The sequence below is a fragment of the Peromyscus eremicus genome, unplaced genomic scaffold, assembly GCF_949786415.1.
Source record: "Peromyscus eremicus unplaced genomic scaffold, PerEre_H2_v1 PerEre#2#unplaced_57, whole genome shotgun sequence".
Classification (NCBI taxonomy): Eukaryota; Metazoa; Chordata; class Mammalia; order Rodentia; family Cricetidae; genus Peromyscus; species Peromyscus eremicus.
Window position 1 is genome coordinate 67492 of NW_026734301.1, and position 16024 is coordinate 83515.

The 16024-nt window shown below is 42.3% G+C and overlaps 1 protein-coding gene across 3 annotated transcripts; it reads left to right on the forward strand.

Annotated features, from left to right (window-relative positions):
* The first annotated feature begins 261 nt into the window (after positions 1-261).
* Positions 262-15112, forward strand: LOC131901204 (cilia- and flagella-associated protein 251-like). Of its 3 annotated transcripts, XM_059252434.1 has the most exons (4): positions 262-1075; positions 1861-1885; positions 4427-4576; positions 14351-15112. In XM_059252434.1, the coding sequence occupies exons 3-4, from the start codon at positions 4477-4479 to the stop codon at positions 14824-14826; spliced, it is 576 nt and encodes a 191-aa protein (XP_059108417.1). In that variant the 5' UTR covers positions 262-1075; positions 1861-1885; positions 4427-4476; the 3' UTR covers positions 14827-15112. The 3 variants fall into 3 exon arrangements, with proteins under 3 accessions (XP_059108417.1, XP_059108418.1, XP_059108416.1); XM_059252435.1 differs by lacking the exons at positions 262-1075; positions 1861-1885 and having other exon boundaries at positions 4126-4576; positions 14351-14679; positions 14710-15112; XM_059252433.1 differs by lacking the exons at positions 262-1075; positions 1861-1885 and having other exon boundaries at positions 4126-4576.
* The last annotated feature ends 912 nt before the right edge of the window (positions 15113-16024 follow it).

The following is a 16024-nucleotide window of genomic DNA, read 5'->3' on the forward strand; positions in this document are numbered from 1 at the left end:
AATCTCCAGTGCACATATAAAAAAGGTCAGGCAATTCTATGCACACCCCTAACCCCAGCATATTCAGGGGCAAAGAAGGAGGATTCTGGGTCTTGCTGACTATTAGTCTGGGTTTAGCTTCAATGAAAAACCTTGATTGAAGGAAGGAAGACAAAAGTGAAAGACCAGGATTGTTATAATTTACATTTTTAATTTTTTGAGAATTTAATGTGACTACTGTATTTACATCATTCTATCCCACCTTCTCCTCAATCCAACTCATCCCAAGTCCCCCCTTCAAATATATGAGTTCTTCTCTGATAACTATTATACTTACATAAACAGATGAGTTCATTTAATTATGCTCTTATATATACCTATGTGTGCTCTTGTATGTTTAGTGCAGTTAGTTCAGGATTAGATAACTTATGAGGAGGCTTACCTCTGGAGAAAATTCATCTCTCTGCAACCTCTCTGTAGCTCCTGGTCTAGGGTGCCATATCAGTAGGAGCTGTCATGATGCAGGTCCTATTTGGGGAACTTTGTTGAGATTTCATTGGCTATATCATCCCTGCCATGTCTCGAAGACACTATCTAGCAGCATGTGTCCTGTCCCTGTCCTTCCGGTTCTTATAGTCTTTCCAATCCTCTATCAAAACGTTCCCTGAGCCTTAGGTATAGGGGTTATCTTATGCATCTAAAATTTGGGATCCCACAATTTGTCTTCTGACCTCTACATGCAAACTGAAGCACACCAATGGTCACTCCAAAGAGAATACTTGTGAAGATTTGTATTTGATCTTCAATTGGATAGATTATTTTATGTTGCTTTAGATCCCCTACTGTCTGGAAATACAACAATTCTGTTACTCATATCTCTCCAGGCCTTTTTCTGTTTTAATTTCCTTCAAGAGAAGACAGTTCAGCAGCTGCCCAACCATCCTGTTCAGTAGGTCTAGTCACATTTACTAAGTCCATGCACTTTTAGCCACATCAAGCAAGAATGCTGCATAAGTAGTAAGCAGGATCATGAGCTGACAGTCACTTTCTGTCCCCTTTAGTGTCACCTGAAGAGACAGAAGTGAAGGTGGAGAAGGTAAGGGGACCTTTCTTTTCTCTAAGATAGAAAGGTTATTCTAGTGATCTTATGTTTCAGTGGATATCCCATTGAACAATGAAACTGAGCAGGGCATCATGAGTTAATTTAGGAAGAGGACAAAGTGGAATTGTACCATCTTGGTCCAGACTGAATCAAATCTTCCAGTGTCAAGTGTCACAGTCTGTATGAGGGGGCCTTTTCTTCTGGAGAAAAAAGGCTCCTCTTTAGATAAATGTGTGTAATATTGACTCAGAAATTAACAGGCATATCATCTATTAAGATGTGTGTTTTTCCTTAAGGGACCTCCCCCAGCCTGTCATCTAGATAGAGTTTGGATTGTTCCCCAAAAATCTATGTGGTGGGAAGCTTCATGCATCCAATAATTGAATATTTAGGGTATAATACATTTAAAATATGTGCACTCATGCAAATAATTGGAGGCCCCCTCATAGAAGGAATTAATCTCCCAGGGCAGGTTGTTAAGTTGGTCTGCCATGCTGGGATGTAGCTTAGGGAGCCCTCAGTGAAGGCCAAACAGAAGAGGTGCTCTGCTCTCACTTTGAGTCAGCATTAGTGTGTGATGTATTAGTTTTTGTCACAAAGTACGTAGCCCTGGTTTTCTGTGACATCATCACATAATGTATGAATACAGTCTTTTTTTTTTAATGTCTTTTTCCTATCCTGCTTTACACTATGCTGTGTCATAGGGTGAACCAAAGAGCTATGCAAACAGACTCTGTATGACATGAATCTCAAAGTGTTTTCTTTCCTTTCAATTACAGGTGGAGAGTAGAAGTTTTAATTGTTGTATGTATTATGGAATCTCTCAAAACACATTTTAGAATTGTTTAAATGCTGGCTGTCTTTCCTCTGACACAACAATGTGATATAAGACTCCTATTGGGAGTGAAAATTGGGAGTTTAAGTGGGGGAAAAGGCAATGCCCTAAGTAATGAGTCCTACCCATGTGTCTAGAGTCACTGCTTTCAGTTCTGATGCCTCTAGTTATTTTGGCATTTTGTGTACCAGGCAGGGTTTAAATAGATTTTTTTCCCAATACAGTTATCCCTATGACAGAGTCCACTTTCCAGTGACAAATTTGTCAATTCAAAAAGCAAGATACACATTTTACCTTTAAAAAAGTGTTCAAAGTTCACCATACAGATGTGTGAGACTTGGTTTTGTTTTGGGTTTTGTTGTGCATCTCTCTGGAGAATGATAGGGATAGGTCATCAGTCTTTCCAGTGATAGAGCTCAGGAAGTACTTTTTATTTTGTCAAGGGCTCAGGAATACCTATTTGAGAGACCCAGCTTCCCAGCATCTGCCTGCAATAACCCAGCCCTAGGTAAACACCAGACAATGATGAGCACCAAGTGGGCAGAAAGCCGGGCAGTGCTCTTTAGCTGCCTGCAGACACTCATAAGTATGATAGATGGAAAGTCCATATGTTTGGTCAGATCAGAGCATTTGACTATAGGAGACACTGCACTGAAAAATAGGTCGGATATGTGTGATAACTGGATTTATGGTAGAGATGGCTCATTCCAATAAGAACTATTGTAAAAGCTTAACAGATTAGACAACATTAACATGAGCCCAAAGAGCCACACAATTTATGGGCAATGTCCACTAAGACCTCCAGTCATCCCTTTATTTTTGAGCTGCACTAGATCATTCTTGGCTATATGTCCATCTTTAAAGGTGAGCTCCAGTTTGTGTTCCAGTATTGCTTCTATCACTGGTGGTCAGTCTCCCTGCTGCTTGCTATGTCTGAGCACTCAGTGGAATGATATAAGCAGCAGTGAGTTACACAGTCAGAGTATGGCTGGGTATCATCATTTTGAAGATGCTGGCTGTGTTAGAGTACCCTCACAGCCAGATTTGTCAAAGAAGGTCAATGGGCAGGAATGTAAAGACCAGTTCGCTTTAGTGTGCGTCTACCATGTGCAAAGCCCTGGATTTGATCCCAATGACTGTATAATATGTGTCCATTGTGGCACACTTCTGTAAACCCAATTCTTCAGAGCTAGAGTGAGGAGAACCATAAGTTGAAACTCATCCTTTTATACATAGGGATTTTCAGCCTGATCTTTCATTAGAGGTATTTCTATAGGTTTAAAATAATGGTTAGGGAGTGAACTTGACTCACTTGCCCCGTAGGGTCTGTGGATAGAAGAGTGTGTAGAAATTAGACTTTGATGAGTCGAGCAGAGCAGGTATGGTGCACACTTGGTGCTAATATAGACTCTGCCCTTCTAGCTACATTTTTCTGGGTTGTCCGTAGAGTGGCTGAGAATATTTGTCATCTAGAAAGCCATGTGCATACTTACCACGCAAATACCAGACTGCTTTTCTTACCTGGTCATGTTGAAGACATCAAGGAAGGCTTGGCCAATTGAAGGGAAGTTTCATTTTTGTCAAACCATCGTGCAATAACATGATATAGAATGATTTGGACTCTGAGTATTTCTAAGGAATATGCTCGAATCTATAATCTCTCAGTGTGGTTCCCTGGCAATCAAAATTAGTCAGTGGGAGGGATATGACAGGTTGAAGATGCAGGAGAAGGGTCACATATTGGTATTAAGCCAATGCCCTCTACTCCAGTTTTGAGTCAGGGATTGGAAGGTAAAGAATATCTCTCTCAGGCTGCTTCTGTCGGGTGTGGTCACAGTGACAGAAGTGTAACTAATGTGGTACCTGAAGGTGAAAAGATGGGAGTGCACACAGTTTTTACTTCTCAGTCATCTAAGGCAATGCCATATGTTCTCTGTGAGCTACAAGTACCACAGGTAAATAAAGAGTGAAAGTCAGCAACAGCCACCTTCCCATGTTGGATGCAATGGATCGCTCTAAATTCAGTCACTAGCTTCTAGCTGAATTCCTCTGGTATTTAACAAACCTCATCAGAGTATTTCTGCTGTACATGTGCCTTTCCTTATGATTTACCATTTGTAGTTCCCTTTTAGACTAGAAAGTATCATGAGAAGTCCTTCTGAAACTTCCAGTGTTTGTAGAAAAGCATGGAAGAAAGGGGAATCATATGAACAACAGTGTATTCTTGTGATTGTCAGAAGGAAGAGCTCCCATCTGGCACCAAACCCATATAACACATTCAGTCCTGCTGCTCCTTCTCTATTGCACCAGCCACGTAAATGCAGACAGTACTTATAGTGTCTTTATACTGCTTAATCACAAAATGTGGTGATTTTCCACAAGCAACACTCTGACACTGATGACTAGCTGGAACGGGAAATTAGACCATATTTATAAACACACAGCCACGATTAGTTTTCTGGTTTTCTGCCGTAAACTAACATAACTCTCCGTTGTGACTACATTCCCAGTTACTTCAATCTTTAAAAGATTTTATAAGAAGTCTGTCATTCCTGAAGTTATGGAAGAACCTCCAGCTGCTCCAGCTGCTCCAGCTGCTCCAGCTGCTCCAGCTGATGTTGTGCATACATCTGAAGAAATACTACAAACCCAAAGGAAAGGTACTGTACATATTGAGGCTTTGCTTCCATTATATGTAGTAGTCAGTTATCCTCTGTGCCATATGTAAAACTGAACAAATTTACTGGAACTTTCACTATCTGAAATATAGCAGTGTATCCATCTCATCCCTAGAAATACAACCATAGAATTTTAAGATGTATTTAAAACAATTAAATAAAAATAAAAGTCACTTTGGCTCTCGCTGAATAACATGAACTAGAGGAAAGCTGGAACACATGTATAAGTTGATGTAGCTTCACCTGATGTGGGCAGGAACAGGTGAGTCACCCTATCTGCTACTTAATCCACATGTGGGTGACACAGATGGATTAGATCTAAAGAATCCCCAAAGTACAAGTGAAATTTGAAATATGTAACACTCTTCTTGGCCAGGTTCAATGGGAAAGGGTCCCAGTAGTGGCCATGTCACACCCTGTGCTTGGGAGTGTGAGAGAGCAGGAAAGAGATCTGTAAGTACAAGGAAAATGGGAGGTTCCTGTGCTTTTCCTCTTTTGGAAGCAAATGATCCATTTTATAATTCCATAAAATATATACAAACTATCAAAGAATCACAACATGTCCTCTGAAAAAGACAGATGATCTTTACCTCAGCCTTCTTTTCAGGCTATCAAATGTTTACATGGCAAGCCATGGCATCTGGCATAATTCTCTGTTTGAAGCAATTCCAATTATACATTTTTGTTTGACTATTTTTGTATATATTTAATCTTATAATTTTCCATTTAGCCTTTTCAAACATCCTCAGTGTGTCCCTCCTTGGTTCTACTCTGCCATCCCTTTCCCCACTCAGATCTCCCTCCCTTTACTCCTCCCTTTCCCTTCATGTCACCTGTGTTCTCCAATGACCCCCTTAATATCTTCCTTCCTCCTTACCAATTAATGTTCCCTTTCTAGTTTCCTGAACTCTATAGATTCTCCAAGTTAGTATCTAAATCTTAAGTTTCACACTACGATCAGATGAATATTATGATAACGTCCTTTTAAAGCTACCAATTAGAAACTTTGAGTTTTAGTAGCACATTTACATATATTTCATGTTTTCAAACATACCTTATGGTTTTTTTTTTGTTAATCAGACATTGCTATAAAATGGTTTTGACTACCTTGAAATTGATTATTGCTCCTGTGTGTTTTAAATCTTCAGTTTCTTTAGTGACTTTGTGAATGAATAGTTTACAGTGATTATTCTCTTCCTCATGTGTTTCTGGGGGTTTTCCGTAATAGTGAATTAGTGATTGGAGTGAGTTTTAACTGCATACAACCAGCAAGTATCCTGTCTTTGTCATGGGATTCTACTGGTCTGTGGGAGACAGCTTCAATACACTGGAGGGTACAGAATTCTTAGTTTAACCTTCCTATGTGAACAGAACTTCAGTGTCAATGGGAAAATAAAGCCTCATGTCTTGATTGTTCAGAACCACGTGTGTGTGTGTGTGTGTGTGTGTGTGTGTATACATTGTCTTCCATTTGTGTGAATCTTGGATTAACCAAAAGAATGTAGGAAGTGTGTAAATTATCTCCATGATACTCATTTTATTGTGATTTCATTTTATGGAATGTTTGCCCCAGAATATACCTATTACCACAGGAAACCACTGGAAAAACATGGTCTGCCAATGCTTTTAGCAGATGATTTGGGAAAGTGCTTTCTACTCCAAAGAGAAAAATTACATAGCTCTATTAGTCTACTCTAAAAATAGTATCTATTCCAGAGAAAAGCTGTGCTGCTCCAACACAACAGCATTTAAGGTTTTCCTGTCCCTGGGATGTGACTGTCCCTTTGTGGTTCATGCACTGAACTGGGGAGTGGAGCATGGTGCCACTAGAGGTTAAAATGCTACATGGTTCATTGAATTATCTCCTGGATTGCTGTGAGCCTTGTTTTGTTTCCAGCATTCTGAGGTACCCAGATGTGCTGCAGAGAGGACACGTTATCATGGTCTTTATTTTCTCTTGTTCACCAATACCACTTCATAAACCATATTCCTTTTGGTACCCTAGAGAGCGTGTACTAGATGGCAACTTAGCATAAATTAAAACTCACATTGTTTCTTGGTTTTAGAAGACCATCTGTCTGGTCTTCAAGTGATTGATAAGAGTAATGGGAAGCTTGTACCATTGGAGGATGATCTTACTGTCTTCTATTCCCATCAGCACACTGCAAGTGTTCCATTTTCCATTTCTTCCCTGCTTCTCGTTGACTCAGTGTCTTCAATGAGGATGCTCCAGCAGCCACTTGGTCTAGCCTTGAGAGCATAGCCATACATATAAGCCTGTTGTGTAAGCTAAGCACTGTTCTCTAAGGAAGCCAGGGCCCACAGTACCAGTGATTAACAGTCACTCTGCCTTCCTAGATACTAAGAATGCTCCTGATATTAAACCGTTATTTTCTAAAGATGAAGAGTTCGACCATCCTAATGAGGTAAGGTGAACTTTCTATGACTGAAATAGAGATGTTGCTGTCTGACTTTCCTATTTCATTTGAGTTTGGCTATTAAAATATGACAGTGTGTATTATATATACTATGCTGTGTTTTCTGGAATAGTAGAACAGTTCCTTGCCAATGGACACCTTATGAGAAAGAGCATTTGTGAATGGCACAGTCAGGGTACAGAATAGATGCTATCACCTGTCCCTCTGGAAAACAATGCTTCTTCTTTAGTTTATTTTGTGGTTGGTGACTGAACGAGGGTTAGAGATACATCATTCTGGAAACAATCATAGGTTTGTCACAGATATATCTTATCTTTGTTTTGTCAGCCATTAATGTTGTCAGTGATTGCCATGCCCTTTCAATACTGACAAAGAAAAATAAAGGCTACACAACTGTCTCACCATGCAAAGGGCCTAGTCCAGTCCCATGTAGGTGCCACAGCCATTGATCCAACTTTCATGAGTTCCCTCTAGTTTGTTTGGTCGTCACTGCATGTTTCCCCATCATGATCATGATGCACTTGCTCATAGAATTCCTCTTCTCTCTCTTTGACTGGACTCCTGGAGCTCGGTCTAGTGATTGGCTGTGGATCGCTACATCTGCTTCCATCAGTTGGAGAAAAGTTCTGTGATGACAGGGTACTCACCGGTCTGATCTCTGGGGCAAGCCAGTTCAGTTCAGGCACCCTCTCTACTATTGCTAGTAGTCCAGGCTGGGGTCACCTTGGGGATTCCTGGCAATTTCCCTAGCACCGGGTTTTTCTCTATCCCCATGATGTCTCTATCATGGTATCTCTTTCATTGCATTCTCCCTCCCTGTTCGAGCTCAACCGTCCCATTCCCTTATGTTCTCATCTCCTATCCCCTACCCTTCATTGCCCACTCCTCATACCCAGTTTACTCATGGAGAACTCATTTGTTTCCCCTTCCCAGGGCAGTTAATGTGTTCCTCTTTGGGTCTTCCCTGTTAGTTAGCTTCTCTGGAGTTGTGGGTTGTTGCCTGATTACCCTTTGCTTTATATCTAGTATCCACTTATGAGTGGGTACATAGCAAGTTACCATCTCTGGTGCATGAGCGGGCTTTGTGGAGCCCACTGCCTATGATGGAACACCTCGTGCAGCCGTGAAGCAGGGGGAAGGACTTGGACTTGCCTCTACTGAATGTGCCTCCACATGGGAGGACTTGCCTTCTTGTGGGTGGAAGTGAGGAGTGGATTGGGAGGGGAGGCTGGGGGCATGGAAGGAGGGAAGAAGCGGATCTTTGATTGGTGTGAAAAATGAATGAAAAAAATTTCTTAATAAAAAAAAAAAGAAAAAAAAGGCATGTGCCTATATGTCCCATGATGTTACCTTCAAAATGTCTTTGTTTCTGTGATTTCAGGGAGCCTTGGAAGAAAATCAAAGTTGTAAGTATTGTTTAACTCTTTGGTGAGGAAAAATGTAAATGTTAAGATAGGTAGGGTGTCCCTTACTGTCTTTTCTTTGAAAGGCCACCCAACTTGCTGTTTCTGGAGAGAGCAAAAGAGTCAACATGACTTTTTAAAGGTGTTCTAGATGCCCTTGACAGCCAAGTTTCTGCATAGATTTCCATGAGGCTGTGTGCATAAAGAATATTAGGGTTTCATGTGCTTCAATGTCTTGTTTCCCTGTGTGGGTAATGGTCTATGGAGGACATAGTTCGTGGCACCACACATAAATGAACTTTATATTTTATTAGTTCATCTGGTCTTCATGACATTTGTGCTTGGGGATTGTTATAACCCCTGCTTCAGAACAAAAATGAAGAATCTCTGATCAAAGTCAAAAGCAGAAAGTTAAAACATGAATCCATCTGGGCAATCCGTTGCTCTTGCTTCCATGGTTGAGCCTTAAATTTATTTAAGAAAATTTTGAAAGCATTGTCAGCAGGGCTGAGGGTTTACCATGTGGTTCAGAGATGCTGCCTGTCCATGACAAATTGCCTCCATGACATGTTAACTGCATATTAAACTAGACCACATCCACAGATGCTTGAAATCACTCATGTGTAAAATCCAAAGACTCCCTACTGTGTCTGGTCATTTCACACAGACCTTTGGAGTTAAAAGCAATCATGAAGGACAAGGTGACTTACTTCTGTAGATTTTGGACTCATGTCTTAGAAGCTGTCCCAAAACAAAACAAACAAACAAACAAAAACAACTGAAATATTATAGTACACTTCCTAATAGCACTATGAGCAATAAGATTTTCCAACCCAGCTTGTCAGTAACCAAAGAAGATTCAGTTGAACAGCCTGTGCAGTTCTGAGAAACACTTGTTGGTGACACATAGCAAGTGTTAACAATCACGCATACTGTGCTTTGAAACATTTTGTTTTTTGAAATTAAATTGTATCATTTTCCTCTTTCCTCCCTCTGACCATCCCCATGTGTCACCCCCTTTCTTCCTCAAATTTATGACCTCTGGCCTCCTTTCCTCCAACTGTAGATTGTAGTTACGTGTGTGTGTGTGTGTGTGTGTGTGTGTGTGTGTGTGTGTGTGTGACAGAGAGAGACAGAGAGAGAGAGCATTTTGTGAACGTGTGTGTGTGTGTGTGTGTGTGTATTCCTAAATATATAGATACAATCCACTCTTTCCATACAATGTTACCTGTATTATGAGATTTCAGAGCTGACCAGTTGTTGTTGGAAAACCAACTGGGCTGTTCCCAGGGGAAGAGGATCTTTTTCTCCCACTCTCTGCAGTGTTGGTTGCAGCACTAGTGTTCTAGATGGAAGGTTCAGTCCAGGCCCCCCACAGTCACCTGTTCTCTGCATTTTTATTTGTTGTGGTTTTCTGTTATGATTTCATTCTGATGCAAAGAGAAATTGTTCTGTTGGACGGTAAAAGCTACACTGACCTGTAAGTATAAGGATAAATATTTAGAATACAGTTAGAAATTATGCTGCTTTAGTGTATTTTTATTTTGAGACAGGGACACATTTATCACAGGCTGCCTCTGTCTCACTATATGGTTGAAGCTGAGCCTGGTCTTCCTTCCACTACCTCCTGAATGCTGGGATTATAAGTATATGCCACAAAGTGTGAATCAGCTAGATTTATTTTATATTGTTTAAAGTGGCTTTAATTGAGGAACAAGGATCCTAGGTCTCACATTGAACTGTTTTATTTTTTCTTTTCTGGAACATCCTTCTACACTGGAGGATGGCCCAGCAGCAGCCCAAGCTATCTCCATACACACGCGTGCACATTGAAAATATTCCCTGAGTGTTTTATAATCAGTTGCCAACATCCTCACAGTTACTCTGTTTTCTCCTAGATTTTCCTCGTAGTATTAGTGTTCCAGAATCCAGACAGATGGTAAGCACACCTTTGTGTGTCTTTTATAGAAATACAGCTCTATTTGGGTTCCATGTGTTTTACTTTTTGAAAGACAGTTTCCTCTGTGGAGTTCAGGGTCTCCAGCTCTCTGGTATCATTGACATCACCACATTCATTAAAATTGAAACATAGAAACAGTTCCCTCAGAAACTCCTTTCCCTGTTCTATTAAGGAGTTGCTTGCAGTGTTAATGGACTTGGGGAGTACAGTGCAGGGAAAGAAGGCTCTTTCCATCTCTACTGGTGTTATATGCAGCACCAGTAGAGCTCTATTCCCATCGGTCTCTAAGTCATCCAGAGAAAACCAGACCATTGTGAAGGATACAGTATAGCCCAATCTTAACAATGCTTTCTTTTTCATAATTGCAGATGACATCTGTCATGACTGGAGGTAGTAAGTATCTGAAATCCCTCTCTTGTTCAGGAAATATCTAGTGTTTCATTCCTAAGAAGCCTGAATCAGGATTCTTGTTGAGAAGGAGAGTTGAAAGTTAAATGATTAAATGATTCTGCCATAGAGGCTCTGTGGAAAATCCCAAGAAGAACCTGGGTTAATTTTGTGTGAGCTGGTGTGGCTTTACCTAGTACACTCTGTCCTGATGTTATTGCAGATATAGCCCAAGTGGGGGACACAGATGTTGAAGCGCAGTAAAACATCAGTAATAAAGAAAGCTTTCCTAGTAAGTAACAGCATGCCCTGTTGGAGTTGATAGGAGAGGATCCAGGAAAGAGTAAGGTTGTACCTTCTGCTTGGCAGGCTGAGGCAGTGGGAAAGGTATCAGTGAGATGTAAATTTGCATGGAGATTTAAATACTACTCCGTCCAGGCATAATGGTAAAGAGAGGTAGAAGCAAACACACCAAACCCCACTGTCAATTAAAGATGATCTAGGGGAGTTGGAGAGATCGCTCTTTGATTAAGAGCACTATCTGCTCTACCAGAGGACCAGATTTGAGCTCCAGCACCCATATAGCTGCTCACAACCATCTGTAACTCAGTTCCAGGGTACCTCATACCCTCTTCTGATCTCGGCTGGCATTGTATGTATGTGATACACAAGCATTCATATGCAGGCAATGAAATGAAATAAACTTAAAAATAAAAGTATAAGCCGGGCGGTGGTGGTGCATGCCTTTAATCCCAGCACTGGGGAGGCAGAGGCAGATGGATCTCTGTGAGTTCGAGGCCAGCCTGGTCTCCAAAGCGAGTTCCAGGAAAGGTGCAAAGCTACACAGAGAAACCCTGTCTCGAAAAACCAAAAAAACAAATAAATAAAAGTATGGTCTTCACCGGAATACCCATTCTTCCTGCCTCTGTCACTGCCAAAGCTCCTAGCCATCGGTTGTAATTAGTAGCTTTCCTTGGAAATTGTGTGTATTCTGATGTAGTCTGGAAATATGTGTATAGCTGGTGCTCACTTTTGATTGGTGAGTTGGGATAGAAGAAACTGTCAATGGATCACAACTCTCGGTAGTCAGTGACATGAACCTGAGTACAAAGGTCTTGTAGTGTGGGCCCAATAATGCAGAAGTGAATCCTCTTCTGGCTGGTCCTGCAGGACTTGTAACAGTACGTCCATGTTTCCATTCAGTCTTCTTTTTCCTTAAAATCTTGAAGTGCCTTCTTCTATCTATTCATTTGTTTGTTTATTTATTTATTTATTATATATGCAGTGTTTTACCTGCATGTATGCCTGTGTGCCAGTAGAGGGCACCAGATCTCATTATAGATGGCTGTGAGCCACCATGTGTTTATTTGGAATTGAACTCGGGACCTCTAGAAGAGCAGCCAGTGCTCTTAACCTCTGAGCCACCTCTCCAGCCCCCATTCAGTCTTTATATAAAGGGCAATCTATGGGTGTGTGGCAGAGTGAGTAGACTGGCCTCACTGAATCACCTTCCATAACCTAAGATGTCAAGGAACCAGTGGGAAGCTGAGGCTGATCTTGTGTGAGCTGATGTGGCTGTATCTTCTGTAGGCAGAATGAGCCACTCTGTTGCTTTCTTCCAGGTGCTTCTGAAATGCAGGTTTGGGAATTGAGGAAAATTCCAAGTCCTGCAAGTTCAGGTAGGTAACAATATTGCATTCTGGGTCTACTCTGTCATGTGGACAAGGTGTCAGTTGGGACAGGGACAGAAGGAAGGCTGTGTGTGAACTCATTTCCAGCCTGTTCTCCTCACACTAGACTGACCTTTAGGGTGAATGAGTCAAATGACACATTGACACCTATCTTGGAGCTTCTGACCTAGTACTTGAGCATGGATCTAGGACTCTGTGGTCCAGATAAGGCCTCCTTTCCAGATATTACTAGTTCATCATGGATGCACAAAATCCCAGGAATTAAAGTGCATGGCCACTTGTATTTTATCTCTTGAGTCCTCTCTGACTTATCCTCTGTATGTCTGAACCTCAGTTTCCTGCCCTGTCTCATCAGATCACCTTGCCATGTCTGTACTCTAAGCGGTCTAGAACTGATACAGCTTCATGCTTAGTCTAGTTCTCACCTGTCTCCACTGGTCTAGAGTATGATTCAAAGGAGAGTATATTCCCCCATTGTCTTTTATGGAACCCCTGCAATAGGGTGAGGGTTTTTCTTCATTGCAAAGTATGTCTGCCTGCCCTGTATTCTTGTACTTCTGATGCATTGATTCTGCCTTGTGTAAACTCAGGGACGACTCTTTCTAATCAATGTGTCCACAGCAAAAAAGGAGCCCACTTCACTGGCCACATCATTTGACCACTCTTCTGTCCTTTACCTAGAGCCTTCTCCACCCTCCTCCCTATTTCCTGAGTGGAATGGGGACTCTTCTCTTTATGCCTAGTAATCCATGAAATTGTGTCCCTGCTGCCTTATTCCTGATTCTGCATACTGAGTTTATTGGCCCACCTGATCGAACCTAACCATCCATCATGGATCCCTGGATTCATTCCTGTTTTATGCATGTGTACCCAGTTGTCATCCCCTTCCCTTGAAATGTGGCCTCACCTGAGTCCTTTACAGAGTTTATGGGACAACCAAAATCCCAACAGGAAGTATATACAATGGGACATTGCTTAGGGACATGCCCAGCTAGATACAATTGAGTCTTAACAGGTCATCTGTTCACACCATTACTTGTGGAAAAGAGGTGAAGTGCTGTTCTTGCCTAGCTGAGGAAAGCAGGGGAGCTGAACAGAGTGGGAACAGGGATGCTAAGCACAGCACAGTTAGCAAGCAAAGTTTTGTTTCTGATGTGAAAGGAGACCCAAGGGAAACATCCAAAAGTTACAAACAACAGAACAACAGCCAATAGAAAATTGTCCCAAACAATGTTGTTAGCATGGATGGTGGCACCTGTGGGAACAGTCACTCACCTAGGATGGTCAACTAGGTCCCTGCAAGAAATACCAGCAATGTCCCAGAGCTTTGTTGTGGTGATATTGTGTTCCCCAAAATATTGTGTACCCTAATAAACTTATCTGGGGTCAGAGAACAGAAAAGCCACTAGACACTTAGGATAGGTAGTGGTAGCACATGCCTTTAATCCTAGCATTCCAGAGGCAGAAATCCATCTGTTCAAGGATACAGCTAAGCATGGTGACTCACACCTTTAATCCCAGAAAGCAAGCCTTTAATCCCAGGGAGTGATGGAAGACAGCAGAAAGGTATATAAGGCGTGAGGACCAGAAACTAGAAGCATTTGGCTGGTTAAGCTTTTAGGTTTTGAGCAGCACAATTCAGCTGAGAGCCATTCGGATATGAGGACACAGAGGCTTCCAGTCTGAGGAAACAAGAACAGCTGAGAAGTTGGCCAGGTGAGGTTAGCTGTGGCCTGTTCTGTATCTCTGATCTTCCAGCTTCACCCCAATACCTGGCTCACAGGTTTGATTTTATTAATAAGACTCTTTAAGATTCCTGCTACACTTGGTGCCATGACTCCTTCCCTATTTTGAACCTATTCCTACTCTATCCCTAGAGATAAATGTACTGTACCAAGCCCCACCTCAATCTTCAGATGAAGATATGCTTGAAGAGGAGGAGGAGGAGGAGGTGGAGGAGACGGTGGAGGAGGCGGCGGAGGAGGAGGTGGAGGCAGAGGAAGAAGAGTTGGAGGAGGTGGTAGAGTTGGAGGCAGCAGGGGAAGAGGCAGAGAAGGAGGAAGAAGAGGAGGAGGAAGAGGAGACGGCAGCGGCGGAGGAGGAGGCAGAGGAAGAAGAGTTGGAGGAGGTGGTAGAGTTTGAGGCACCAGGGGAAGAGGCAGAGAAGGAGGAAGAAGAGGAGGAGGAGGAGGAGACGGTGGAGGAGGTGGCGGCGGTGGTGGAGGAGGAGGCAGAGGCAGAGGAAGAAGAGTTGGAGGAGGTGGTAGAGTTGGAGGCAGCAGGGGAAGAGGCAGAGAAAGAGGAAGAAGAAGAGGAGGAGGAGGAGGAGTGGGTGAAAAGCTACTACCGATAAAAATATAATGCCTATAATCATGTATAAATGTTTTTTGTTTTTATTTCTATGTCTCTGAGTATGCCCACTGGAGTCACCCCTCCAGGGTGTGAAATTCCCTGGAGCTGTTGTGATAGACAGTTGTGACCCATCCATCCTATGTAGCTACTTAGAACTGAGCTCCAGCTCTCTGTAAGAGTAGCAAGCACACTTAGCTACTGAGCCATCTTTCTAGTACTCAAATCTCTATCTTGAAGGCACATTTGATATTTTGATAGTATCCATCCACAGATACAGATAGGTTTAAAAGCACTCTCTCAGAATACCTCTAACACCTAAGACAGGAGGTGTGGATGTCTCCAAGAGGAGTATATCATCCCTGAACATCCCCTTGTAGTACACCCGGGTCCTGGAGGTCAACATAGGCAAAGTTCCTCTGGAGACACCTCAGAACCTCACTGGGTAGCTGGGGAGCCTAAGATAGCAAATTTCAATGGTGCTCCTTCAGAGGCTGGGCTTGTTCCCTGGGGTACCCTCCAGATCTCCAGTCCTTAGATAAAAGTGACAAAGGCCCTCCCCCTGCCACATGACTGAGGGGACCTGCTTCAGTGGCTTCAGGCTTTGAATATGGCCCACCAGACCAAAGCCCTTCCTTGAAGGGTCCTGTGTACCCTCAACAGGTCCTAGATACTGTGGGGTTGGGTGCCCACTGAGAGGTTGTCCGCACTGGCTGAGCCAAGCAAGTGTGGAGAGAGCTAATTCAGTTGCCTTCAAGAAACTCATGTCTAGGGCCAAAGATCACATGGGCTACCTGTGTGATGCCTCTGAAAGAAGCCCAGGGATTAGCAAAGAAACCCAGTGTTGTAGCACAAATTCTAATTGATCTTAATAATAATAATAATAACAATAATAATAATAACCCAGAGTCAGATGTCATGGTGAAAGCTGAAAGATAAGAGAAGCAGAGCAGCAAGCCACTAGAGTTCTTACCTCTACAAAATCATCAGACTGAAAGGACACTGTGTTCCTGTCTCCTCCCACCTTACATTCTTCTCTCTACCCAGCCATATCACTTCCTGTCTTCACCTCCCTAGTGCTAGGATTAAAGGCATGAGATCCCAAAAGCTGACATCAAAGGTGTATGTCACCACTGACTGGCCTCTATGGCTAACTAGTGGCTGGCTTTGCCCTCTGATCTTTAGGCAAGCTTTGTTAGAGC